The sequence below is a fragment of the Hyaena hyaena genome, unplaced genomic scaffold (assembly GCF_003009895.1).
Source record: "Hyaena hyaena isolate Hyena2069 unplaced genomic scaffold, ASM300989v1 scaffold_132, whole genome shotgun sequence".
Lineage (NCBI taxonomy): Eukaryota > Metazoa > Chordata > Mammalia > Carnivora > Hyaenidae > Hyaena > Hyaena hyaena.
In genome coordinates, this window is record NW_024080764.1 from 1,874,446 (window position 1) to 1,901,708 (window position 27,263).

Sequence of the window (27,263 nt, forward strand, 5' to 3'; positions counted from 1 at the left end):
TTAAATTCTAATATATTCATTCTATAAGCATGTTTGAAAAACACACCCATTTGTCATACACTTGTATTAAAGATTTGTTGAGTCATAAATTGCTGAATACAACAATAATTAACATTCATCGTGTGCTTATTAAATGTCAGGGAGTGTGCCAAACCATTCTTAGGCACTGTGTCATTTAACATTCAAAGAACCCTATGTATTCACTGGTACCATTATGATATAAAGATCAGCAAACTAGATCCCATAAAGGGCACACAGGGTTTTCAGGATTAAAGCACTAGATTGGAGGACAGGATTGACTTACGGTCCATCTAATGCCATTTTTATACCCTAAACACTGAGGCTTTAGATGACTTCCTCTGACTTCAAACCATGATCTGGCTAAAATTTGTCATCTCTAGGACCAAACAGAAGGGTAAGAATTATATGCTATGGTTTCTAATATGGCATAATGATGTTAAATCATAACATTACATTTTTCCTAAATATTTGCTTTGATAAAGTAGCAGAAAACCTATGATCTTGCTCTTTCTGTACTACTTAAAAGTACAACCTTCTTAAGTATACTTATTTCAAGTTATTTTTTATCCAAAATCCTACAGTGCTTTTTCTATAGCTTGCCCTTGCAATGCTTACAAATTATTCTCCTCAGTGTAGCATTCTGGCTTCTATTAACTGGCCCAAAACTTTACCTTCCTGACACTTGTCCCAGACCGACTCCAGTATTTCAGCAGAACAGCCTATTTTCAATCATTCCCACATGTATTTCCTTGTTCTTGTGGTTCACCCATCTTGTTATCTATTATCCTTTGATCCACTTTGTTGAGAATGATTAACCTCAACACACTCTATGTTGTACTTTTCTTGTGTTCTTTCGACTTTAAAGTACCTGCTCTTGCTTGCATGGCCTTTTTTCTCTATTTCTCCCCCTGCCTAGGTGTTTTCCTGGAATGGGGGGCTATCATTTTGTGTTGAAACAATACCTTTATTTGGCCTGCAAAGCCCCAAATAGGGAACACTAAATGAGTGTCTTGGAATAGGAAAAAAAAAATTCCATCTCAAGCAAATACTCAATGTTTTTTCCATCATATCATACCGGAAGGATATGACACACTCCTACCAGCGACAGTGACTCATTACTATAGTAATTTGGGTGGAGGCATGCCAAAGAAAATATGTTGTTTGACGAAAATCTCCTAACTGATTCTGATATACCCCTCTGTAGAGAAGCCTACTCCCCCGTCACACATTGGAAATTTATGACACAAGGACTATCAATGAGTAGCCACCATGTGACAGTGATAAAAGCAACACAGAAACATAGAGGAATTGTGTAACAACCAATTCTAGATGTTCTTGCCAAATATTAGTTAAATAGGCTTACCCCCACCAACAATCAAGAGTGAGAAGTCATTTCATTAAAATGCAATATACAGCAGGAATAAGAGATGAATATTTACTTAGTTCATCATCAGAACAAACTGACTTCTAATTGATAAATGATTGTTTCTTCAACTTACTTAATTCTGTTTAATTTTTACTATTTAACACCTCATTTGATTTCAAAAGAATTTCTGTTAGTATTATTGGAAATGCATAATGTCATAAAAATATTTGATTTGAAGCTTATTAACACATAATTCATCTTAGAGGAAGCAGTGCATTTATAATGGAAAACATAATTTAGGGATATAGGATTTAAAATAATTATATTTATAAAGTCTGTTTAATCACAGTTTATCCATTTGTCATTATTTTCAAGGAATGCAAGTGATCAACTTGCTAAATTACCTAACTTTCCAGTTAATCTCTTTCTTTCTGAGACCATGGTAATAACTCTTCTAGATAAGTGCTATGTCTTTTTTCTTAGCCAGTACCTTACTTCTGGCTAATATTAAAAATTCTTATTCCATGATAAAATACTAATATTTATTCTTTTGATTACAATAACAATCTAATAATCTAATAATTATCTATCCATATATGTGCATTTCAATAATCTAGTATCTCTTTATCTCTCTCTCTATCTATCCATCTATCTATCGAGATACACTACTATCTAAGTAATAAGTAAAAGTACTAAATGGCATGCTGCTTTCATAAATATAAAAAGTAAACATTCAGAGTCAAAAGAATGACAACAGGAAACCACAATTCTTATATTCTTCACCTATTCAGACTTTGCATTCTACTCTCTACCTATGAAAGGTCTCACATATGCAAACTGCATTCAGTCCTGTATGAATAAAGACAAGTTGCAGTCAGGAAGCTATTACTCTTTACATTTTTGAAGTGCTTTTATTACTCTATTTTTTGAATTATTCTTTTTTGATTGTGGTAAGACTACTTTTTGAGGGTTCAAATAATAGCTAGAACTCTAAAAGTAATGCATCGCCATTCAAAATCTGATGATCACATGAGCCCATTGAGTTGGTCAAATGAATTATACAGTGTGACTATAAAATCATGTAAGAGGGCATCTATATATGTAGGAAGCAATCCCAAGAAGTTGAAAGTACCAAGTTTTAGTAGTAAGTGTGACACACACACAAAAGTATGCATGTTTGGTAATAGTGGTTAAAACCATTTTTTGAAAAGTTTATAGTCACACATAATATATGCCTCCCTGAAAAGGAACAATAATACAAAATGAAATAATTCTATGATTATCGAGAGTGCATAGAATGCCTTTGAAAAGAGTAAATTAATTTGGTTCAAAATATCTTGACCTTTGGATTTTACAGTCAAGCACATAAAAGCAGTGTTATAATAACTATAGGCACAGTTATTTGTGTCCTAATTTTGGTCTTACTTTTTTTTTTTTTAAAGGACAACACATCATTGGGGAACACCATGGTAATAAAATGATGCTAGAAATGAACTCAGGTATTGGTTGGCACTTTAACTCATAATACTATTCAATTATTTTAAACAAATATTCATTGGTTTTATTTTGTGTTGGGCCTGAGGGTTCTAAGATCTTTCTCCTCTGGAACTCAGTGATATTGTGGAAACTCACATAGAAACAGTCAAGTGTGATACAACATGAAGAAACATGAATGAGGGTTATAGTACAGGATGTCCTACCATTATGACAATAACTTGACTCAGTCTTTCTCCAGCAATGTGGAAAGCATGAAGAGAGGAGGAGAGAGAGAAGGAATGAGGGAGAGAGAGACAGGTTGAATTGTTCCTTTGAAATAAAATAGATAAGAAAGGAGAAGTTGTCCTTCACAAAAGGAAAAAGGTATGCATTATATTATAGATATGTTTCTCAAACTGCAACAATTATTACCCTGACCAACCTGCATGACCACCTTTGACACATCAGTCTGTCTGTTAAAATAAAGGATTACGTTGGTGGAACCATGAATTTTTTCCATGTAAATAATCTTCATTGGTTTTAACAAGTCCAATTTAATCCTCTAATGGTATTAAATATTTCTACATTGCAATAAATATAATAGTTAATTCTAAAAGCAAGAACGTGGATATGCTTCAAGATAATTTTAAACTTTATTATATTCCAGATTACTAAAACAGATTTCATTTTGATTAGAGCTAAGTACAGGAAATCATGTAACTATAGTAAATAATTCTCAGATTCAAAATGCAAATTTCATAGACCTTCCAAATTCTATAAAAACTAGAAAATAAGAATGTCTAGAAAAGTTTGACAAAACTTTAAACAAATTCTGAATTGTTGAGCACATTTTACTATATTATTCTATCCCTTACCAAAAGAAGTTTTACTTTTCCACTTGTTTTCCTGATTGACTGAAATCTTGAGAACAAAATAAAATTTTGTTTTCTCTAAGGGGCTGCTCATTCTTAAAAAAAAAAAAAAAAGAAAACTATTAGCTTAAAAGCTAATGAATTATCAAATCAAGCAATATTTGCATTATGTTTTATATCTCATTTTTCACCAACAGAGATAATAGTTTATCGAGTAATGAAAAACATTTATCTAGATCCTAACCTGGGAAAACTAGACTTTTCACACTGCAGATAGAAGAGGCCATAAGTATGGAGGTGAGGAGGGGATTCTTCAAGCAAATGGTGAGACAAGACATCCATTTTCAGTCACTTAACCTGTCAACTTGCCAGAACTGTCATGTCAGCACTTGAGTTAAACCATGAAGGCAGATCACATCCCATTATCTCATTTTTTTAGAAAAAGATTGCATGAAGATGTCAATCAGAAAAAAAAGAAAAAAGAAAAAGAAAAGGAACTTGCAACCAAGAAACAAATGTACTGATGCTGAAGGGTTGCTTAGTTAACGGAATTTTAATATGCAACTGCAATGTTTCTTAATAACATTAATTACACGCTTAGTAAGGCACCATCCTAACTCATTAGTGCCTTCTTTTTGTTGTATTTTATCTCCTACCAGCAGAATGGGGACTATGTGATTGGCCTGTTACCATTAATGTTGCTTAATCTTTTTATAGCACTATTTAAAGCTGCTTGCATAAACATTTTCTAGGCAAATATTACCTATGTATGCATATGTGTGTATCAATTAACTGCACCAACATTTGGCATGCCCCTACTACATGTAAGTGTTATGTTAGACCCAGAGGCAGCAGAAAGATAAATACAACAATGTATTTACTAACAAAGAGCTAATAATAGTTTGTAGGACAGAGGAAAATAATATCTCTAATAAATCTGGAAAGCAATGCTTGCCATAAGAAAGATTTTAAAAGGCGTTCAGATATACTTTAACTCAAAATGTAATTTAACTTGGTAGCTTATATATTTTTAATGCATCTAATTATGTACTATTCCTTTGAGTGACATTTAATATATTAAAATAATTAGTGTCATAATTCAAATGTCATGCATATAATTTTTAGGTGTAATGCACATCATTATGGTACACATATACACAGACATATATGTATCATGATATCTATTTCTGCCTACAAATTACTATAACTTATATACATGAAAATTTTGACTTTCTTTGATGGTGTCACTACAATGTTCATGCTATTTCTTTCTGGCAATAGCCAGTGAAATTTCTTAATACTTATCTTCTAACAATATTTCAGCCCAGAGTATTATATTATTTTGATGTTGGGTATTTATATTACTTTAATTGTAACTGCTAAGTTAAATTATTATTTATTTAGTTAATATATTTAGTGTTTATTTTATTTTTATTTGAATAAACTCCAACATTAATAAGTACTCAATTTTTTTGATACTTTCATTAAGATAATGCAGTAAAGGCTTATTGTTCCACTTTTCTATCTTTACTACAAGAGAAACTAATAACAGAAAAATTACCATAGCACCAAACCACAAATAGTACAGTACCCTTGCCAAACACAGTCAAGTCTGGAGAAAATGAGGAAGTTTGGTAAAGGCCAACTAGTCTCCATCCACAGTCTTCTATCAATACCAATTTCACAAAAACTATATCAACATCGTGAAAGTCCATCCCATGGTTCTTAGACGAGAAGAAGAAAATTTAGAATTGAAAAGGAGACATGGGAAATATGAGCCGTGACTTTGCAGACAACCAGTTACAATCCAGAAGTTGAGGCGAAGGCACCAAAGGAAAGGAAAAACCAAGCCTACTGTCAATTGCTAAATTGTAGGGTGGCCTTCATGAATTTCACTTTCTGCAGATAGTCCCATGATTATGTTATGTTACACAACAAAAGGAATTTTGTAACTGCAATTAAGGTTACTAATCAGTTGACCTTAAGATAGGGAGAATAATCACCATGGGCCCAACCTAATTACATGAGAGGTTTCCATCAAGAAATTTTCTCTAGCTGATAACAGAATGGGAATTCAGAGATATATAAAGCAAATCATATGAAAGATTCAACAGACCATTGCTGACTTTGAAGGCTGTGGGGATCATGTGCAAAGTCTGGCAATTGGATTGAGAGCAACCCGTTGCCGGAGGCCAAAAAGGACATGGGAACTTTAATCCTACAGACACAAGGAACTTAATTCTTCTAACCAACCTGAATGAATTTTGAACTGGATTCTTCTGGAGAGTTTCCAGAGAAGAGCTCAGCCTGGTCAGAACTCTGATTTTGGCCTCTGGGATGCTAAGCTAAAGACTTAGATGAGCCCATTTCGACTCCTGACCTAGGACCTGTGGCCTGAGAAATGAGTGTTAATGAAGTTGTTCAATCAATTTGTGGTAATTTGTTATGCAGCAGTAGAAAACTAATACACCTAAAAATCATTTGTTATTGTGAAGCAGGAATTATGAAGAAAGATGAAGAGAAAATTTCTTTTTTAAAAGAATCAAACTTAAAAAAAAAAAAACCTTGAAGAGGAATAAAGAAGCTCGAAGGCAACTGGAGATGAAGAATATTATATTTAAAGTTAGCAAAGAAATGAACAAAGAGAAAATAAAATTAAAGAAATAAATATTTTTGGAAACACAAAGATGATAAAATTTCAATTGAAATAGGGGGATAATACAGGCATTCAGAAATCAGACAATATGGGGCACCTGGGAGGCTCAGTCGGTTAAACGTCTGACACTTGGTTTCCACTCAGATCATGATCTATGATTCCTGAGTTTAAGCCCTGAGCCGCACTGCCTGTACCGAGCCTGTTTAGGATTCTCTCACCCTTTCTCTCTCTGCCCCTCCCCTGCTCATGCTCCTTTCTCTCTCTCTCTCTGTCAAAATAAATAAATTAAAAAAAGAAATCAGACAATATGAAATTAAAATGATGACTTCAAAGCTCTTATACAGATGTGAATAAATATGGAATTAAGATAAAGGAAAGCCAATATAACTCATGGGAGACAGAAAAAAATGAGACAGAAAAAAATTAGTCAAAGATAAAAGAGATGAAAACACTCTTGAAATAGAGTAAATTAAAGCATGAATCTACAGATTTGAAGGGCTTGTGTCCCAGGAATGTTAACTACAGGGTGATCATGACCAAGGTATAATCCAGCAAAGTTATGGAAGAAAGGACTACACTGGTATTCAAATAGTAAAATGGAATCTCAGCCAAAGATAAAAATATTCTACAAGCCTCAGACTTCACTACAGTAACATTCCAATACTAAAGCAATCCAACATTTTCACCAAGTTCTGAGAAAAAAATATGACTCAATAATTTTATACCTATCCTCTTTAGAGGCAATGAACAGACACTGTCCAACACACAAGGCCCTTGAAGAAGAGTCAAGTCAGTGACTAAAACCACCCAACCATGAGAAATAACTCGTACTTGTTTTTCACTTTAATAATCAGCATTAGCTTAGTCTAAAGTTTCACATTATGGAAACTCTGCTGGAATGTACAAGACAAAGCAGAATGCATATTTTTAACCTATTATTTAATGAAAACATATGGAGCAATGAAAAACGTGATGCTTAATAAAAATTAAATTGGACTCTGCATAAGGTAGCTAATTAGCGCCAGGTGCAGGAAATATTAAGTGTTTGTAGGAGGGAGATGATTACCTCAGGTCATGGGGTAACAGCTTGTCCAAAGAAGGAAGTCTGCAGGGAATAAAAGTATAGGGTTCCTTTCAAGAAACACTCAGGATGTCTTTTGCAGAAAAGTGGACCCTGACATAAAAGGGTTTATATATAATACCCACATGTTTTCTGATTAAAAAAAAAAAAAAGAAAACCTGGGATATTTCCAATACTAAGTTAAATTATATACAGCATAAACATTTTCCAGATTTCAAGGTAGGGTAGAGGGTGGTGGTGTCAAAAATATCAATTGCCTTATTCTGTAGGTAATGTCTACTGTATAATTTTCCCTGAATGAATTTTTCAATTACTCACTTTTTATTGGACCTCTTGGTGGTCTCAATAATGTGTTTTAGAGCATGCTAAAACAAAACTGCACTTCAACTCAAAAGAGAACTTTCTAAAATGAGGATATGTTTATTTTTGTGTTTAAGCAGTGAAAAGTTTAAAAAAAAACAATGTGCCTATAGATTTGTGTCTAGAATAGTGGCTGCTTCTTTTAAATAATAACAATAACATGGGAGTTTTGCCTAAAACCTATATATTTCTAAATACCTACAAACTCTTGTGTGGCCAATTATGTTCTCCCATCAAAGGAATACATCCTTTCGAGTCACTAAATACGGAAATACGTAGAAGATTCCATAAAGCTGTGTATTATCAGTTTGCTTTTGATATTTTAAACAAATTTCACCTGATGCATGCAGCTTTTCGTTTGCATACTCGAGGCAGTCAGCATCTAGCATATGGTATACATGATAGAAAACGTATCAGGGCTCAGCTTCACAAGCAAGGCAGCTGGTGGATTTGACAGTTCTTTTCCAAATTACTCATCATGTTTTGAGTTGCTGCTAGAGAAAAATGTGTCGCCCATCTCCAAAATAGATGTTCTTTTTTATTTTTAAGCTCGAGAAAGGCTTCCAATAGAAAATAAGACAGATGGGTATAGGAAGCAAGTTATTTATCCCTATTTAGACCATTTTCTTCTGTCAGTTCCCTTATCAGAACTTATCAGAAGAGTTTTCCAAATAAATGGATATTTCCGCATTTTTTGTTAATTGTGTCCTAGGATGTACTTCTGCTTTTCATGTAAAGAATGCGTTTGGAATCTTAAAAAGTCAAAGCCACAGGAAGGGCTCGCAGATGTTTAGCAATTAAGGTGGCATTTGCCTAGATTCTGTGGTAACCAGCAAATATGGAAGTTGGATTAAAGGACTCTGTTTCAGACGTTGATGACTTTGCAGGCGAGGAAGTGAAATCTGGAGAATACTCTTCTCCATTGGCAAGTATGTGATTGTCTGCTCTCAGTAATGTCACCCACACGGAGGATCCTCTAAATCAAGTTTTTCCTACAATCTCAAAAATAGAGACCAGAAGGTGTTTATTCCAACAGCACATTGCAGATTTGCCAATTCTTTAATTCAAATGCAGGTCATAAGAGTTATACATATGGACAAAACTCCCAGTTTGGGGGGTTTATAATGATTTCTAAGTGGGCTTTCTACCCAGACTACCGAGTGTTTTTGTTTTCTGTGTAATGATTGATTCTGAATCTTTACAGATTTTTACATTTTACAAATTAAAATTTACACATTAAATTTAATTGACAAATTAAAATTCATAAAATATACATATTCTGGAACCCGCACATATTTCTAATTTTCTTCCAAAAGCTTTACATAGGAACCATCTCTTAAATTTTCTCTAAACATTATACATTTGGTGAATATTGCTTCGTCTAATTTATACTGGACTTCAAAGCTAATTTTTTTCTCCTTTCTGTGGCTTCTACTTTCTTATACCCTTTTTGCTATTTCTAAGAGCTTCAAAGTTGAAAAACTTACGTTTCAGTCCACTAACAAATATTAATATTAATTTACTTTGCAGAGAACTTCAAAGTTGAAAAACTGTATCATAGCTAACAAATACTAATATTAATGCCATTTTTATTTGAATATTTAATTTATGATTTACCTGATTTGTACCTTACAATAAAATTCTTACCTTACAATAAAAATCAGCATACCTATCGCTCCTGAATTCAAATTCATGTAAACAGTTCATGCAAAGAAACAACAAGCTAATTTCCTCACCATCAGTCTCCTCTTTGGTGATCCAATAAAAGCATGTCCAACATTCAGTTTCCAAAATTAATAGCAGTTGTCAAGCTTAAAGTATAGTTCTTCATATTTTGGAACATTGTCATAAGTCATTGGAGATAGATTTATGAAATGACAGACTCTCCCAGAATAAAATACAATGTGTCAAGAAGCTATTCTTTAGTTCCAGCCCAACGGGAATTAAAAAAGATCATTTTAAACAGGAATAAAAACAGAAATAACTTTGAAATGCCTTGTAGGTGACAAGTACATCTCAATACTCTCTGTGCATCACATTTTCTAATTAATGTATATCTTTTTTATTTGTGAGTTTTAAACGTATTGAAAATTATTAACATACTGTTTTATGTTCTGGGAACTTGTGAAGTAGTGTAAATCAAGTGGTCATGGTTTATCAGCATCAGGTTTCTACATATAAATATCTACAATTTAAATGTTATTCTTCCTGTTAATTAGAAAAGTTTTCTTATTGTTTCCCATTCACTTCTTAAATTTTTACATCATACCATAGATATATAATCATTAATAAGAATTCATACAAATACTAAAAATGAAGCTTAAAACTGCAACATATTCTTCAATCTCCTACATCCACAATTGTAAAAAACATGCTCAACTTAATAATTACATTGAAAGAAATCAAGATCGCATTTTATGACTGCAAGATATAGCTGTGTTTCAAAAACATTAAAGTATAAAATAATATATGTCTCAGAAACTAGGATGTTGACCAATATTGCCATAGAAAGTGTTTTCACATATATAATCTAACTTGAACTCATTTCGTTCCTACAACAGCTTTCAGAAGTCAATATTACTCTCTCCATTTTATAGATGAAGTCACCGAGGATCAGGGATATCCAACAACTAGCAAAGGAAGTACTGCTCAGAAATAGCAGACCAGAAACTCAGATTGGGAAACCAGGTTCTCGTTTTCTGTATTGCTATATTCGTAAGAATATACTACATAACAATAAGGTTTGTGAATGTTTCAACTAATGGAAAAAAATGTTATGAGTTTGGACCAATATATATCGAATGTCAATGTCAAGTCAGTGTATTAAGAAAGGAAGTTAGATGGACCATTTATAGAGTTGTGTCAAGTTGATAATTAAAGTGTCTCTTAATATGTTCAAAAAGAACCATACTAAATTCATTCATCCACCCATTTATGCATCCATCTGTTCATCTCCTTATAACACAATCACAAAGATTTCTTTTATTCAAACACATGTATTGGTTGGTTAAGCTAAACTTTAAAAGAGATGCAGAAAGGTTATTAAATCAATGAATTTGAAAAGATTTTATTTTTCCAAATGTTCACAAATAATGACCACTTAAAATACTGCAAATGCAAACAGTTAACTTCACTTTTGCAAAGCCAAATGAAGGATGAGATACATCTTAACCACCAGCTTTTTATGCCCAAAGAACACAATTCATCCTTCCCTTTTCCTCTTAGTGTAAGCATCTCCTTAGAGTAACTTGAAGCATTCTACCCAATTTTGTTTAAATAGTCATACAGATAATAAGTATACAGCAGTTAAAAATCCCCATAATAAACAAAGACTCAAAGCAGTTTAAAGTAAAAAAAAGTGCATCCAGTAGTCAAACTTCTTAACTGAGTTTATAATCATTTGTGTTAATGAATATCAAGCATAACTAATACATGATAATTTTATATATACAGAAAAAAGAGTTATTGTATTTTTCTCACTAAGAAAAGTCAGCAGTTGATAGTATTAAACGTTCATATGTTATTTTTTGTGAAAAATCATTACCTATTCATTGTTAATACCAAAAGTCTCTATAAAATGGCTTGTCAAGGTGATGAAAAGATCAGGAGCAATTTTTACAGAAGATAGTCCCTCAAGTAATAATTTAACATGGGTGATACATACATTTCATTCTCTTAAATCCTAGGATGCATGAGTTATGAAGCATTGTACAAAGCCATGCTAAATGGATAGAAGGATGGCTACTTACCAACAGGGCGAGCTGTAGACATTACAATGGTGTGGTGAGAACATAAAGAAGAAATTAAAAAAAAAAAAAAAGAAAGAAAAGAAAATTATCAGAATGCATGATGTGTAATGTTACATTTAAGTATGGACAGTAGAGTGATTTCTAGTCTTATAATTCAAGTATGAACAGGATGTCTGAGTTTGACTAAAACTGAAAGTTATACATATAATTCTAAGAAAATAATTATTTTGCATTCCAGAACTGGCTCTATGTGATTGGGAGATAATTTTATTTCAAGTGTGATTGTTATCATTTACTATAGGTATTACTTCAAAGAACTTTTTAAACAGACTGTATTACCCCCAAAGTTAAGAACCGGATAAATATAACTATTCAAGTCACAGACTAGCAAATGTCATGTCAATAAAAGAAGGCCTCACTGTCTGATTTAAATAGCAATTGGATTTTAAGCATGGTTAGTCAGAACCATTACAAGGACTACAGAAAAGCCCCTGACACTGCTTTTCAGCCAGTAATAAGTTAAGATCACATCACTTTTCATCCGTGGACAGGGTGGATGAAAATATAACAAATAGGTTGGAACATCCTTAGAGATTTCAACTGAGTAGCTCCCTAACTACTGTTAAGCGTTTTTCTTTTCTTTCTTTCTTTTCTTTCTTTTTCTTTCTTTCTTTTTTTTTTTTTTTTTTTTTTTGGCAGAGGGTAGGAAACAATGACTGACAAGTTGATTCTTGTTCACACTGAGAATGGCTTTCAAACTGCTGCTTCAACAAATTATTATTATTTTTTTTTATTATAGCATAACTTTCAATCACTAAAATCAGTAGTAATAGGCTGGCCCTGTTATTAATGCACAGCAATTGTAAGAGACACACATGGGCTTAATAATACTTTCTTTACAAAGAATAATGCCAAATTAATTTAGATAGTAAACCACTTTATATAAAAGCAATGGACAAATATAAAACATATGGTGCCATTATTCCAATGAAGAAGAAATATATTTAGTAGCATAAGAACTTTTATGAACTCTTATATTCAAAATAAAAACTTGCATGACAAACAAGTGTTTGACCCACATCCTAGTGGATAAAGCTCTAGTGCATATATAATGACTCTAGAATTTAGTGTAGGTTTATCCTGATGATGTCTCAATAGACATGATGAGATAGATATAGTTATTGAAATCATATTTATAGGCATTCACTCACTCAACCAATACATCATGTTTCCAGCTTTGTGCATTCTCTGAAACAATATGGAGCTGCCTCTGTAGGAGATTCATGGTCTTCTATTATTATTTATAATTTAAAGGAGGATTAAGATAATTCAAAGAAGAATAAAGCAATTATAGCAGCAGGATGAAAATTCCAGCTTAGTGAAGTTCTAGTGTGTCCTACAGTCTATGATGTTTCTCATAGCAAGAGGAAGAAAAGAAGAAAGTTGCCCAATGCACAATTTCTTCCCTATCTTGGGGGGAGGTGCACAAAAATAATAACCAAGAAGAAGGCAATAGACTAATATCATAAAGTTGTGCCTCATTTGAAAGGTATATCTCTTATCTTTTGTCAATATATCTTTTGTCAATGTCCAGTAGAAAAAGAACTTTGTCTTTTCATCTGAATTTGCATTTTTCAGGTGCCACCTCAGGCTGAATCTCAAATATAATATTTCATTTAGAAGCGAAAAGGCATTTTGAGTCTTGATAATAAAGAGAGAAAAAGAGAAAACCATGGTGAAAAGTTAGGTTTACAAAATAAGATATATTTCTCTTTCACCTATTCTATGGTAATTCGAAACAGAAAAAGGTATATTGCCCTAGAAGCAAGGGAGTTTTTCCAATGAAGTCTTGATTTATGCAAAGCCAATTTGAGCAATTGAAAATGGGAAAAATGTTTACAAATATGCAGTTTGCATTGTTAATACATTCTGGAGCCATTTTAAAAAAGCTCTCTTAGATCATGAATTATTTGATTAGAATATAAATGCTAGGAGGCTTGCTGTTGTTTAGCATTACTTCTTTCTAATTTTATGTCCGTCAAGTTAGTAAAAGAAGCTACTTGCTGTTAGTTTTATAGTCTATTTTCACCTTATTTTGAAGTGGAAAACAACTGAGTAAATCTCTGTTCCAGATTTTGACTATAAAAGTCCTTTTCCTTTCCCCCAACTGAATATCATGATAAAATTTTAGCAGAAACATCCCAATTAAACTTCTTGTTTTTATTACATAGCAACATTTATCCTGAAAAAAAAAAAAAAAACAACAACAGCAGGTGGATGTTTTCAAAATCAGCAAATTAAACTAAACTGTGTCCCTGCATTAAATGGATGAAAATGGATGTGGCCTCTTGGGTCAGTTGACCTTGTTCTAATAAAACAATCCAGGGAAGGGCTAACCATTTCATGTACGTGCATAGAAAAATGAGCACAGAAAAAAAATTAAGTCATAGATAATACGTTCTCTCCTGTTAACCTCTTAGCATGAGAAGTTCCAACTGCTTTTCCTAATGGTAAAAAATATTTTTAAACAATATTTTACTCCACATTCTATTGTATTATGGAGATTTTTTTCTTTAACCCTGTTGCTGAGGTTCATTCAGTCTTAGATGAGTAATAAATACATACCACACAGATTAAACTCTCTAATCCATCTACAGGGCACAGATTAGGGGAGAGACCATTTAAGGTTTGCTGATTTAAAAAAAATCCTATTAAAAACAAAAAAGCTCTATTAGTTTTTTAAGTTAGCTCGAAACATCCATGCGAGAGGAGCATGCTTTGTTAAATGAAATGTTAAACCTGAAACTCTCAACAAATTACGAAAACAATTAGCTGGGAAATATTTTAAAGCAAACAGACCACTTCATGTCTCATTCAGCCAAGCATTCAAGTATAAAGAGAACCCCTGCTGTGTCTACAAACAAACAACTCCTCACATTTTCTCACCATTTATGTTTAGTCAGCAAATATTTTTTTTAATGGAACATTTCTTGGTGGGTTGCTTATTTTTTCCCCACCCACTTTAGAAACAACAAATAAATAAGCTTTGGGGAAAATTTGGTCAAGTGAATTATTTTCTCAAAGGGCAGCCTAGCAAACAAATCTGTATCAATATATAATTACCTACAGGGCATGTAAATTAGATATAGTAAAGTGGCTCACAAAGACTATCAGATTTTGATAATATATAATCAGCATATATATTTGATTGGTATATGCTCATAGCTTTTTATGATCTGTTAAATAATAAGGAATGGAAATGTTTTTAAGCAACTAGCTTGCCAATTTTGCCTAAATCTGTTTTGTATCTAAGTTCACACTAGAATGCCTAGAATGGGGGAAAAATGGATTCAGTGGAATAAAAATGGAGCATTTGAGAAGTATGGAAATCATCAGGATTTTCCAAGTCATCCAAAAGAGCATGTCTCCTAATAGGTACCTGAAGGAAGTTAAGTGGTTTTTTTTGCTTTGTTTTTGTTCTTGTTTTGTTTTGTTTTTTAATGGTTTGATGCTGAAATCATAGACCAGCAAAAATCAGTTTTGGTCCTAATGGAGGACCAAGATGGGAATCCCTGACACATTCCTCATCAAGTCAAATTCCTCCAAACTTTTCACCTGTCTGTGAAGACTTCTGGGAATAAAGCTGCACAAGGTATGAGGTGTGACTAAACAGGGTAAGGTATAACTGAGATTGGGATGAGAGCATGCAGCTGACCTGACAAAGGATGAGAGGAGGAGTCGTCAGTTGGGGTGGTGGGTGAAAGGTGGAAAGGCAGCAGAGGGCATGCTCGCCTATCGCTGTTTGAAATCCCACGAGTGTAAATGATGCCGTGGATGATATCTCTCTGGCAAGAGTAAGTGTAGATGTCCACATGGTACCACTTGGTAGCTGGGGCTATATAATTTACTCATGTGGGTCGACATGTGCCAACAGGAAGACAGTTAATTCATTCTACCTCACTGTAGGGTTAAGTAATGCTTTCTTTCACTTCTAAGCAATTCCAGGGAGTCTATAAATGAACCTTATTCCCATGAATGAAAAACTGCATGACACTTTTCCTAGCCTGTGAAAGTTGTTAGAGGAACCACACTATTTCAATTATTTAAGGCCAATGAACTTCACAGATCACTCTCTCAATCAGATTTCTCAATGCGGTAGCTCGTTTTTCCCCTTGGAAGCAGTGTTAGTTTTATTGTTTTTAATTGCTTTTTGGAGGCTGAAATAAAAAGAATTTCAAAGTAGTACTCTACTAGTATAAACTGACAAACGAGTAAACAGAAAACAGAGTACCTTTGAAACTGTAATACTTAAAAGCAGTAAATACTTCAAAGCAGTGGGACCACGAAAATTAGTATAAATCTTTTCTACTCTTAAGATTTACTTTTAAATCATATTGGCTATTATTTATTAAATTTAAAAAATCACTTCAAATAATCATCCCTTTGAACAAAATTTGAAAGTAATTTTATTTCAATTAATAATAGAAAGGACACAAAATCTCAACATTTTAATAAAAACAATAAAAGAGTGCCAGCTATTATTTTGACTGTGAGCTCACTTACCAATGTAACCAAATATTAGTCTGCTGATTCAATTGCATTTCACTTCTTACATTTCTTACCTCGGACTGTGAGAGAAGCAGAGGCTTCTACTTTTCCAACCCGATTCTCAGCAATACACATATAGGTGCCTTCATCTGTGCTCATGGCCTTTTTAATTCTCAGTGTGTAATCATCTTTGATGTCATACCTGGGTAGAACATGAATTGGTTTTATTAAATACCATAGTAGGTATATTAACATTGTTTTTGTCTTCATTTTTCTCTTCTGTGACTGTATTTTAACTAAACAAAACATATGTACACATACACATGTAAGATTCAGCCACAAATTACAATTGCTTAGATGAAAGTTTTTACTAATAGGATCATTAGTTTCATATGTGATCTCTTGCAGGTTGATTATCAATTACTGATATTTTATACATACATAAACAACTCTTACTGCATCAAGACTACCAAAGGAATTTTCAGCACTTTGACCTTTTCCGTGGCAGTTCTTAGATAGCAAGAAAGTAGTATATATTTCAGTTTCTTGGTGAGTGATATTCTATCATTTTGTAAATTATGCTGCATTTAAATATCAGATTTAATTTTGGGGCATCTTGAATGTAGGCTGAAATATATTAAAGGAAATTTTTTCTCATATTTGTTGGCAAATTTACATAAATGCATTGTTGAAAGGATTAAGAAGGGGTCATTTCTTTTTAATTAGTTATATTAACTCTTAAAACATGCTAGGAATGATTCTTGGAATTGCACATCCTCAGCTCTTTCACACACATTTATTTGCTTACTGCTATTTTTTAAGCTTATTTATTTATTTTGAGAGAGACAGAGACAGTGCAAGTAGGGGAGGTGCTGAGAGAGAAAGTGACAGAGAGTTTCCCAAGTAGGCTCCACACTGCCAGTGCAGAGCCTGATGCAGGGCTCAAACCCACAAAGTCCTGAGATCATGACCTGAGCAGAAACCAAGAGTGGGATGCTTAACTGAATAAGCCACCCAGGTGGTCCTCTCACTTCTATATTTTTAACAAGTAGACTAACCACACTAGCTCAGAAAAGAATTATAAAATTTTAACATGAATCAGTTGAAATAATTGCATAAGAATATGCTTATTAGAGTCTAACAGATTACAATTACACAAGCAGAAGAACAAAGCTATTATCATCCTTTTCATATCTGATCTTTCCTTTTGATTTTCATTGATGGCCTTTGGTATTTCACACACACAATTTTGCAATAGCTTTTGACTGATCACATTGCCTATCTTCCTAGTATGTATCACACAGATAAAGCTGTATTTTTAAAATATTACCTTAATTGGTTCTGTCTGCTCACAAGTAGCTGTGATTTCCTATTGCTTTCAGGACAAAAACAAACTTTTTAGCCTTGCATTGAAGATGACTATAATCAGATTTTTTCAATTCTGGCTTTAGCTAAAAGAATAATAGCTTATGTTTATTGCAATATAAGACACAGACCTAATAATAGTTCTGTAATATAGAGCTTTGCATGACAAAAAGCAATGTCTATGAACCAGTCGTGCTAACTAAACGTAGCTACCCATGATCCTCTATCCTCTAATTATGGTGGTTACTTTATTGGTGGCATGTTTTAATTTAAACTTCTGCTTAGTTATAATGTCATAAGTTGTTAGGAAATTCTTTATCGATCTCTTGTTTGACACTTTCCATCCCCTCATTAGAAAGCTCTCTCCTTGAAACTTACTGCTCTACAATCATTCTGCATTTGCTTACTTTTTGTATTTATTTTGATGAAGGCAGAGATCCTGTCTGCTTCTCCCATTGCTATGTCTTCTCAGCCTCTAACACAGAGGTTTTAACATCCAGTAGCATAACCATGTGGTTTAGAGGATACATTTAGGAGCCAAATGGCCAGAGTTCTAATCTAGGACTCCACCCCCTCCTATGCTTGTAAAAGTGGACAAGTTACTTAAATTCTCTGGGTCTCATTTTCTTCATTAGCAAAATGGTGCTGATAATAACAACTAACTCATGGAATAGAAGTGAACTTTGAGGGCGATATTAAACCGGGACACAGAAATCACAATACATGTTAGCTATTTTTATTATATCTAGTAGGAGTTGAGAAACTATTGATTACATGATGAATATCTTCTTTCTTATTGATATAAGGGCCAACCAATTCTAAATGACTGCAAGGCTGCATATTTGCCACATTTGTCTATTAGGGTTTCCTTATGAGCTACATTTACATTTTAGGACAAGTCCTGGGCTAAAATGCATAAAAGACTAACGGCACATGTAAATTTTCTCTGCTTAACTTTGCCAATTTAAAATGTGAAAAAAAATTTTTATGATGGCATCAGAAAAGTTGCTGGTGATATATTTAATGTCTAATAAAAATAATCTTTCCTATTTCTGCATGACATGCTTAGGTCTAGGATACAAGAAATGAATAAAAATAATGTAGAACAAATCAACAAAATCAGGAGCTGATTCTTTGAAAGAATTAAGAACATTGATAACCCCCTATCCAGATTTATCAAAAAGAAAAAAGAAAGGACCCAAATGAATAAAATCGTGAATGAAAGAGGAGAGATCACAACCAACACCGCAGAAATACAAACAATAATTATAAGAGAATATTAGGAGCAATTATATGCCAACAAATTGGGCATTGTGAAAGAAATGGACAAATTCCTAGAAACATCTAAACTACCAAAACTGAAACAGGAAGAAACAGACCCATAACCAGTAAAGAATGTGAATCAGTAATCAAAATTCTCCCAACAAACAAGAGTCCAGGGCCAGATGGATTTCCAGGTGAATTCTATCAACATTTAAAGAAGAGCTTTATTCTTTTGAGGCTGTTTCAAAAAATAGATATGGAAGAAAACTTCCAAACCTATTCTATGAGGCCAGCTTTATCTTAATTCCAAAATCAAAGACCCAACTAAAAATGAGAACTACAGACCAATTTCCCTGATGAACATGGATGCAAAAATCCTCAACAATATACTCCCCAACTGGATCCAACAACACATTAAAAGAATTATTAGCCATGACAAAGTGGGATTTATACCTGGGATATAGGGCTGGGTCAATACCCGCAAATTAATCAACATGATACATCATATTAATTAAAGAAAGGATAAGAACGATATGATCCCCTCAATAGATGCATACAGATATTTTGTAGATATTTCTAGTTCATCTCAAAAAACTGAATTCTGGTTAGAATTTTATTACTATTTCTTGTTTAACTTAGTAACATCTCTCCATAGCTCTCTGAATTTTTATCAAAAGCTAAAAGAGGGGAAGATAAACTTGAATGTCTATAAAGTCCTCTCTGGATCAAACACACATGAAAACAATATTCTAATTTAAAAAAAAAATCTTTGTTTATTTTTCAGAGACAGAGAGAGACAGTACAACTGGAGGAAGAACATAGAAAGAGAGACACAAAGAATTCGAAGCAGGCTCCAGGCTCTGAGCTGTTAGCATAGAGCCTGACATGAGGCTCAAACTCATGGACTATGAGATCATGACCTGAGCCAAAGTCGGATGCTCAACGAACTGAGCCATGCAGGTGTCCCAGTATTCTAAGTTTTAAAAAAGGATACTTATATTATCCATGATTTCTGAGAAAAAAAAACCACAAAAACAATTGTATGTTGCCTCACAGTTCAAAAGAGAGAGAGAGAGAGAGAGAGAGAGAGAGACCCACTAGTGCATAGCATCTTGAAAATAATCCTCTGAACCAGAAATTGTAATTTTACAGGTGAGGAAAATGACCCTTAGTCAAGCAAAGTGATTTGCTCAAAGTATTTTACCACTAAAGAGAAAAATCAGAATTTTTCAAAATTCAAATCTTGAACACTGTCTTTCAACCTGGTGCTTTTTCCACTTTTTGTGTTCAGTAAAATACTTTGTTGAACTTTTAACTTAAGACATAAAGGCCATAATATTGTATCACTTGGATAAAAATATAATTTCACATTCAGCAAACATATTTATACCTTCTGGCAAATTTTACTTCAGGTTAGATAAATTCATTATACAGCAAACAACTTGGGGGATAAATAGAATGAGAGAGGTATTTATATCTTGCTTTAGTAAGAAAAAGTGTTTAGGAGAGCTTGGGTGGCTCAGTCATTTAAGTGTCCGACTTTGGGTCAGGTCATGATCTCCCAGTTCTTGAGTTCTGGGCCAGCAGTGAGCCCTCTGCTGTCAATGCAGAGCCTGCTTCAGATCCTCTGCCCTTCGAAGGCTCTCTGTCCCTTCCCTGATCTTGGGCACGCTCCCTCTCTCTCTATCTTTCAAAAGTCAATAAATATTTTTTAAAAAGTGTTTAATTATAAATTACACATTACATAGTATCTGAACCCAAAATAAGTCTGAAATCAGACTTGCTAAGGTTTCTCATTTTTTTAAGGAGTGCTTAAGAAAGCCAAGAATAGGAGTGGGAATACTGCATCAGTGTTTCAATATTTTTAATTGTTTTTTGTTTATCAAGGGTTCTTTGATCAGGGATCCAATTGTGCATTCTACTCAATAATTGTAATTTTGTTTCCATAAGAAAAATGAAAAATAAAATAGAGCTTGAAGGAATAAACTGAATTAATCTTAGCTACGATGAAAAGAGACTACCTTTCAAAGACACCATGCCAGTATCAGAAAATAGTAAGTATAATTTTTTTTCTAATTATAGACAGAGTTTTAGTAACAGGCTGTAAAACTCTGGATAAAGACAATGATTTGGTGGTAGGGAGATTCTTGTTAGAATATTTATAGGATTCCAACTAGGTACAGAAAGTACGTGTATCTGGGTCATAGGCCCATTTGCAGTCAGTTAAGCTTTGGAGTAGAAAGAGGTTTTTACATGATCATGTTTAATTTTTTTAACTTTATTTATTTTGAGAGAGAAGGCGTGAATGGGGGAGGGTCATAGAGACAGGGAGAGAGAGAGCATCCCAAGCAGGCTCCACGCTGTCAGCATGGAGCCTGATGCAGGGCTCAAATGCACAAACTGTGAGATAAAGACCTGACGCTCAAATGCTTAACCAACTGAGCCACTCAGGCACCTCTATGATAACTTTTAACGATCTTCCCTATATAAAGTGATTATTCATTGGGGGCACTTGGGTGGCTCAGCTGGTTAAGTGTCCAACTTTGGCTCAGGTCATGATCTCGTGGTTTGCAAGTTTGAGCTCCAAGTCAGGCTCTAGGCTGACAACTCAGAGCCTGGAGCCTGTGTCAGATTCCGGGTTCCTTCTCTCTCTGACCCTCCCCTGCTCGCTCTCTCTCTCTCTCTCTTCCCCTCTCTTAAAAATAAACATTAAAAAAAATTAAAGTGCTTATGCACTGGAATGAGTAGATGCTCATTAAGCACTGTCTCATTCCAATTTACCCTTGAAAATCACTGATATTTGAGGGGCACCTGGGTGGCTTAGTTGGTTAAGTGTCCGACTTCAGCTCAGGTCATGATCTCACGGTTCATGGGTTCGAGCCCCGCGTCGGGCTCTGTGCTGACAGCTAGCTCAGAGCCTGGAGACTGTTTCAGATCCTGTGTCTCCCTCTCTCTCTGACCCTCCCCTGTTCATGCTGTTTCTCTCTCTCTCTCAGAAATAAATAAAACATAAAATTTTTTTAAATGAAAATCACTGATATTTGAGAAAATTATAATGAAAATTTAATAATTTTAATTATTTTATTCAAGAAATACTAACATTTAAGGAGACTTACATGTCTTCATGCCAGGTACTGTATTAAATGTTGCAGCTACATGCTTTCGTAGGCCTAGTGAGATGATTCTTAACTGGAAGGGATGAATGCCTCTGCCCAAAGGTATATCAGAACTACCTCTAAGATTTCTCCAGCTGACACATATGTTTCCTCAGACCCAAGGTTTGATATGCACACATTTCTGAGGGCCATGCTATCTGATCCCAATTAGAAATAACTGCTAAATACATTGTCCTTCTGGGTCCCATCACACAAAACCAACAAACCAACAACAAAAACAAAAACAAAACAGATTTGAAGACTCTCTGGTATCTTTGGGTGCTCAGAATCTTTAAATCACATTTTTCACGGGATCTTTGTCTTAGAGAAGACTGTGAATATTTTCAGCATTATGGATTTATATAAAAATCCATATACATATTTGAATATATATAAAATGCCTGAATCTTTCCATCAAGAGCAACTTTAAAATGCTCCCCTCTGCAACCATCCATCAACATTTGAATCCTGTGTGCCACAATCTACCAACCAGTCTTCCAACTTTTTCTTAGGAAAGCGACCTCTTTCATTTTTGAACATCTCTATTAGGTGATCTTCTATAGATGATAAGATAAAACACTTATAGAAGTTTCAAGTAATCTTATTACTTCCTGTGAGAACCAGAAAAGCGCACTCTCTCTCCTGCATGAAGCCATATGAATTATCTCATTTTTAGGTCAAATATTTCTAACAACAACAAACTGTATAATGTGATAGCAGATATGTAATCTAAGGGTTTTAAAGAGAATGAAGAGCATCAGTACAAATTCACTGGTTGATATACCTAAATATGATTATTTCATTCTACCTAAATATGTTTCTCATTCAGAATAAAACCTACTTCTTTTTAAAAAAAATTAATTTTTTTTTTTTTATTATTGAGATAGAGATAAACAGAGCATGAGTTGGGAAGGGGCAGAGAGAGAGGGAGACACAGAATCCGAAGCAGGCTTCAGGCTCCAAGCTGTCAGCACAGAGCCCGATGTGGGGCTCGAACCCATGAACCGTGAGGTCATGACCTGAGCCTAAGTTAGATGCTTAACTGACTAAGCCACCCAGGCGCCCCAAAACCTACTTTTATAATCTTCAATGTTTTAGATAATCTATTCTTTACCTATCTATCAAGCTTAATGTTCACCCTTTTCTAACAGCATGACCTTTCATTTCCTTGTTTAAAATAACTACCTAAGGTGTTTGATTAGGCAGCACATATACTAAAATAACTACCTAGGTACCATATACTACCGTTGCAACTTCATGGAATGCCCTTCCCCTACATCTTCTATTGTTAGTCCTTCTTGATTTTCAAGATTATTCAAATATTCCCTTAAAGATGTCTTTCTGCTCAGATAATGTGAAGTAGTCTTCTCCCCACCAGTAACTTTTAAAATGTTTGTTTGTTTGTTTATTTATTTATTTATTTAGAGAGAGAGAGCATGCAAGAAGGGGAGGGGCAGAGAGATAGAGTTAGAGATACAGAGAGAAGAGGGGGCCAGGGATCCAAGCAGGCTCCATGCCATCAGTGCAGAATCCGATGTGGGGCTGATCTCACTGGTTCCTGAGCTGAAATCAAGAGTTGGATGCCTAACCGACAGAACCACCCAGATGAACCCCCACCAGTAACTTTAAAAAAATTACTTTTATCTTTTTTAAATTTCTTTTGTTACTTTATTGTTCTTGAAAGCACATATCTCCTTGAAGTTTTTAGCTTGCTTGTTTATTTCCTTTTCAAGAGCATGTGTGTTTCATGAGAACAAGAATTGAATCCCTCTTATTCCAAACTATGTGCCCCATGTCCTATCAAACACCACATGAAATCTTGGATATGCTCAATGAATGCTTATTGAAAGAATGATGAATCACCCAACAAATGCTCAAAATTACTCTGTAGTTCTTTCTGAGCAGGGTTACAAGTAAGACAGTTGTGGTTAGAACAGAAAGAGTAACTAATCTGAAATATATCATTTGACTATATCAAGAAATATAGTAATGTTGTTAGATTTATACATCAGCAGTTAGCTCTGACATGCAGGCTGAATTGATATCAATGTAATACTATAAATGTAAGAACTCAAAATATTTAATACATAAATGCTACTTTAAAAAGAGACCTAAAATAAAGAAGTTAGCAAATCTTGACCAGCAATCTAGACATTTGGTTTAAAAATTATCATCAACAAATTTCCCTCTGTTAATTAAAAACATGAAAAAATAATCACCCTTTCTACAACAGAATAAATGAAATGACTCTAGTAGAATATCTAGAATCTTCTGATCCATAGTTAGACGTGTTATCCATTGCACCGCTGGTCCTGTCTAGTAGAATATCTAATACAAATATGAAGACTATGAGAAAACAAGTTAAAGGTATCTGTTTTGCTGAATGCTTTCACATTTATTATCTCATTATTTTGGCAACTTGGGTGGTCTCTAATCACATGTCTTGTGAAAATAAAATAATGACAATAAAAATACATTTGCATATTGTTTTCAAATATACTCTTTAATTTATCCTCATAAAAATTCTGGTAGGTTAGGTGGAAAAATAGGATTTCCCCCATTTTAAAAATACAAAAAACTTAGAGATATAAAATTCAACCTCCCTGAATGCAAACTATATAGCTTGTTAATAAATACACTTTTATAAAATATTGCATAGCAGAACCTGGAATATAATGTTTAATTTTATTCCATATTTATCTCAAGAGGAGTGATAGACATAACAATCAGGTGACATACATGAATTTAAACTTTTCATAGGTAAAAATGAAACTTCAAAAGAACACTATTTCAGCAGAGAAAACCACGAATAACATGAATCTGTAAACATAGAAATATTCAGTATATCAATATTAAGGGTGAACAGTTGCCTAAATTAAAAACCTCTATGGGTAGGGTGAAGTGGGTATGGGTACTATTTTATTATGTAATTGTAAGGAAACACATAAAAATTAGTTATTCTAAGAAACTTACAGATAATCAATTCTGAGACAGAGTATAGAATTAAAAAATTGACTCTAGTTTAATGTCCTAAATTTAAGATTAGAAAAATAGCACTTCGCTATCTAGAATGTTGAAATTCATTGGTAGCAAAAGTTTAGACCATATTGGAATCTAGAATCTAGATTGTAATCAACTGGAGAGAGAGTAAAGATTCATTTTTTTAAAAATAATATGATGTATAAATTTATAAAGAAAAATTAAAGCTTGGGGAATACTACCAAAATGGCAGCTCTCCTACAGATTAGTCCTTAATGGGTTCAATAAATACATGGTCAATGCCTCATGGTCTGGGTACAGAATTTTATACTAGATTATATAAATTCATAATTGCAATTTGGTTATTTGCGGGCTGAAATACACATGAAAGCAAGGTGTATGTGTGTGTATCTGTGTGTGTGTGTGTGTGTCTGTGTGTGTGGCTCATAGACATCTTAAAATTACTTCAGTAACTGATAGCACTTAAAATTTTGACATCTTCATATAAAGTTTGGATTTTCAAATCAAGGCCTATTTTACTCCAAACTACACACCCTTTCTCCTTTATCACATTGCCAACCCAGTGGGTCTAATACAACGGTGCACTGTACAGCCAGGGAAACTATTCTTCCTTCTAACACCACTCAACCACTATGACAATTTCTCATCCGAACCCTGATGGTACCCTGATGAGCCCAGGGAGCTCAAGCACATCATAAACCTTTACCAATTTTCACAATAAGAAGCATCTTGGGACAGAGAAATGATATACTTATCATGTGATCAACTTAACTACTACTTGAAAAAACTTAAGAAATACAAGAATTGATTTTAAAGAAATTATAACTAAAAACACTTCAAAACTGAAAAAGAAGTAAATATGTGGCTCATTCCTAATTACACATTTACGCAATATGAGGCAAAAATGACAAACTTCCTTTCCAAGGCCACACATTGAGGCAATTACAATCAGGGGAAAAGCTGTCATGAGTATCTACACTAGTCTCTGTTTTCTCTAATGGGTCATGGTTTTTCTGAGACAATCATTTACTTCTTAAATCTACATATGTCACAAGCAATTGGATGTAAAATATTTCCACAGGTCCAATAAATGTGGCCTTATTTCTTATATTTCTTTCTGGATAAGTTGGGATGTGCATAATAGTAATCTCATTGATGCTTTTCACTACTACACTGGATAATTGGAGATAATAATCATTTTTCCCTAGAATGCAAATATTGACTGAGTAATATACAAAACTGTGAAAACAACTCCTTACATTTACAGATCTTTATAGTTTACAAAAGAGTTTAATACATGGTTTCACAATAAAGGACTTAGTAAATATTGCCTATTTCCAAACATCATTTTATAGAAGATTCTGAGATTGTTGTCTTGAGTTGTAGAGACTAGAATCAGTATCTTCTGCAGCAAGTACATTTATTCTTCTAATACAGAGTGTATTAGAAGGCACACTCCTTCCATTTGACATGTGTTTTATTGGTGTGTGTGTGTGTGTGTGTGTGTGTGTGTGTGTGTCCGCATGCGCGTGCACATTGGGCAGGTGTGCACTTCTGTACCAGTTATTCTATACTCAGAGTTTCAAAAATTCCAGGAAATAACTTTATCAACACTTTACTCAATATTCCTCTAAAACCAACTATAATCCTAACAGCTTTATAAATGTGTTTACTAATATATACACACTTTAAAATCATTCTTTAATTAAACAATCTAAAGTACTTAAATTTTTCCTTGATTTGTTCCTCCTTCTTCAAATAGTTGAGAATCAGTTTTAAATAACTAAAGCACACTTTGGTATAAAGGAGATACTTTGTAAATATGTTACAATATATATGATCAACATGTAGGAAGTATTGTCTGACTTTAATCAAAAACAGGGGGAAAAGAATGAAATAGAGGGAAGAAAATACTGGTGAGGAAATCCTAATAGAAATTGGGTGATTTTGATTGTGAAATCTGTCAGTCTCAGTCTTGTATAAATGCAGTCATTGTTGCCAGGTTTGATTAATGACAGTTGTACAATCATGTGCTGACAGTCCTCACCATAAAGATACCTTTTTTTCCCGATATGGAACACTGTTGAAAAATGCAACCCAATCAGATTTGGCCCCCGGACAACATGTGCTATCATCACTGTACCGTGAATTGAGATTGATTGGTAACCAGCTGTGACAAAGTGGGAAAAGAAGCTCTGGTTTTTGTGTTGTTTTTTTCTCCCCCCCCCAAATTAAAAAAAGGAAAAGGAAACTGAATTGTGTCAAAACCATTACCATCTGTTCAGTTAAATAATAAACAAAACAAAATAAATGTATTTTAATACTTAAAACAACAGTTTATGTGCGAGGTT

At 33.7% G+C, this 27,263-nt stretch overlaps 1 protein-coding gene across 1 annotated transcript in view; it reads right to left on the bottom strand.

The window, feature by feature from the left end:
- ROBO2 (roundabout guidance receptor 2) overlaps positions 1-27,263 on the bottom strand; it is a 610,598-nt gene that overhangs the window by 115,756 nt on the left and 467,579 nt on the right. The window contains exon 6 of the mRNA XM_039237972.1: positions 16,204-16,331. Within this exon, the coding sequence (XP_039093903.1) occupies positions 16,204-16,331 (128 nt within the window). The remainder of the gene's footprint in view (positions 1-16,203; positions 16,332-27,263) is intronic.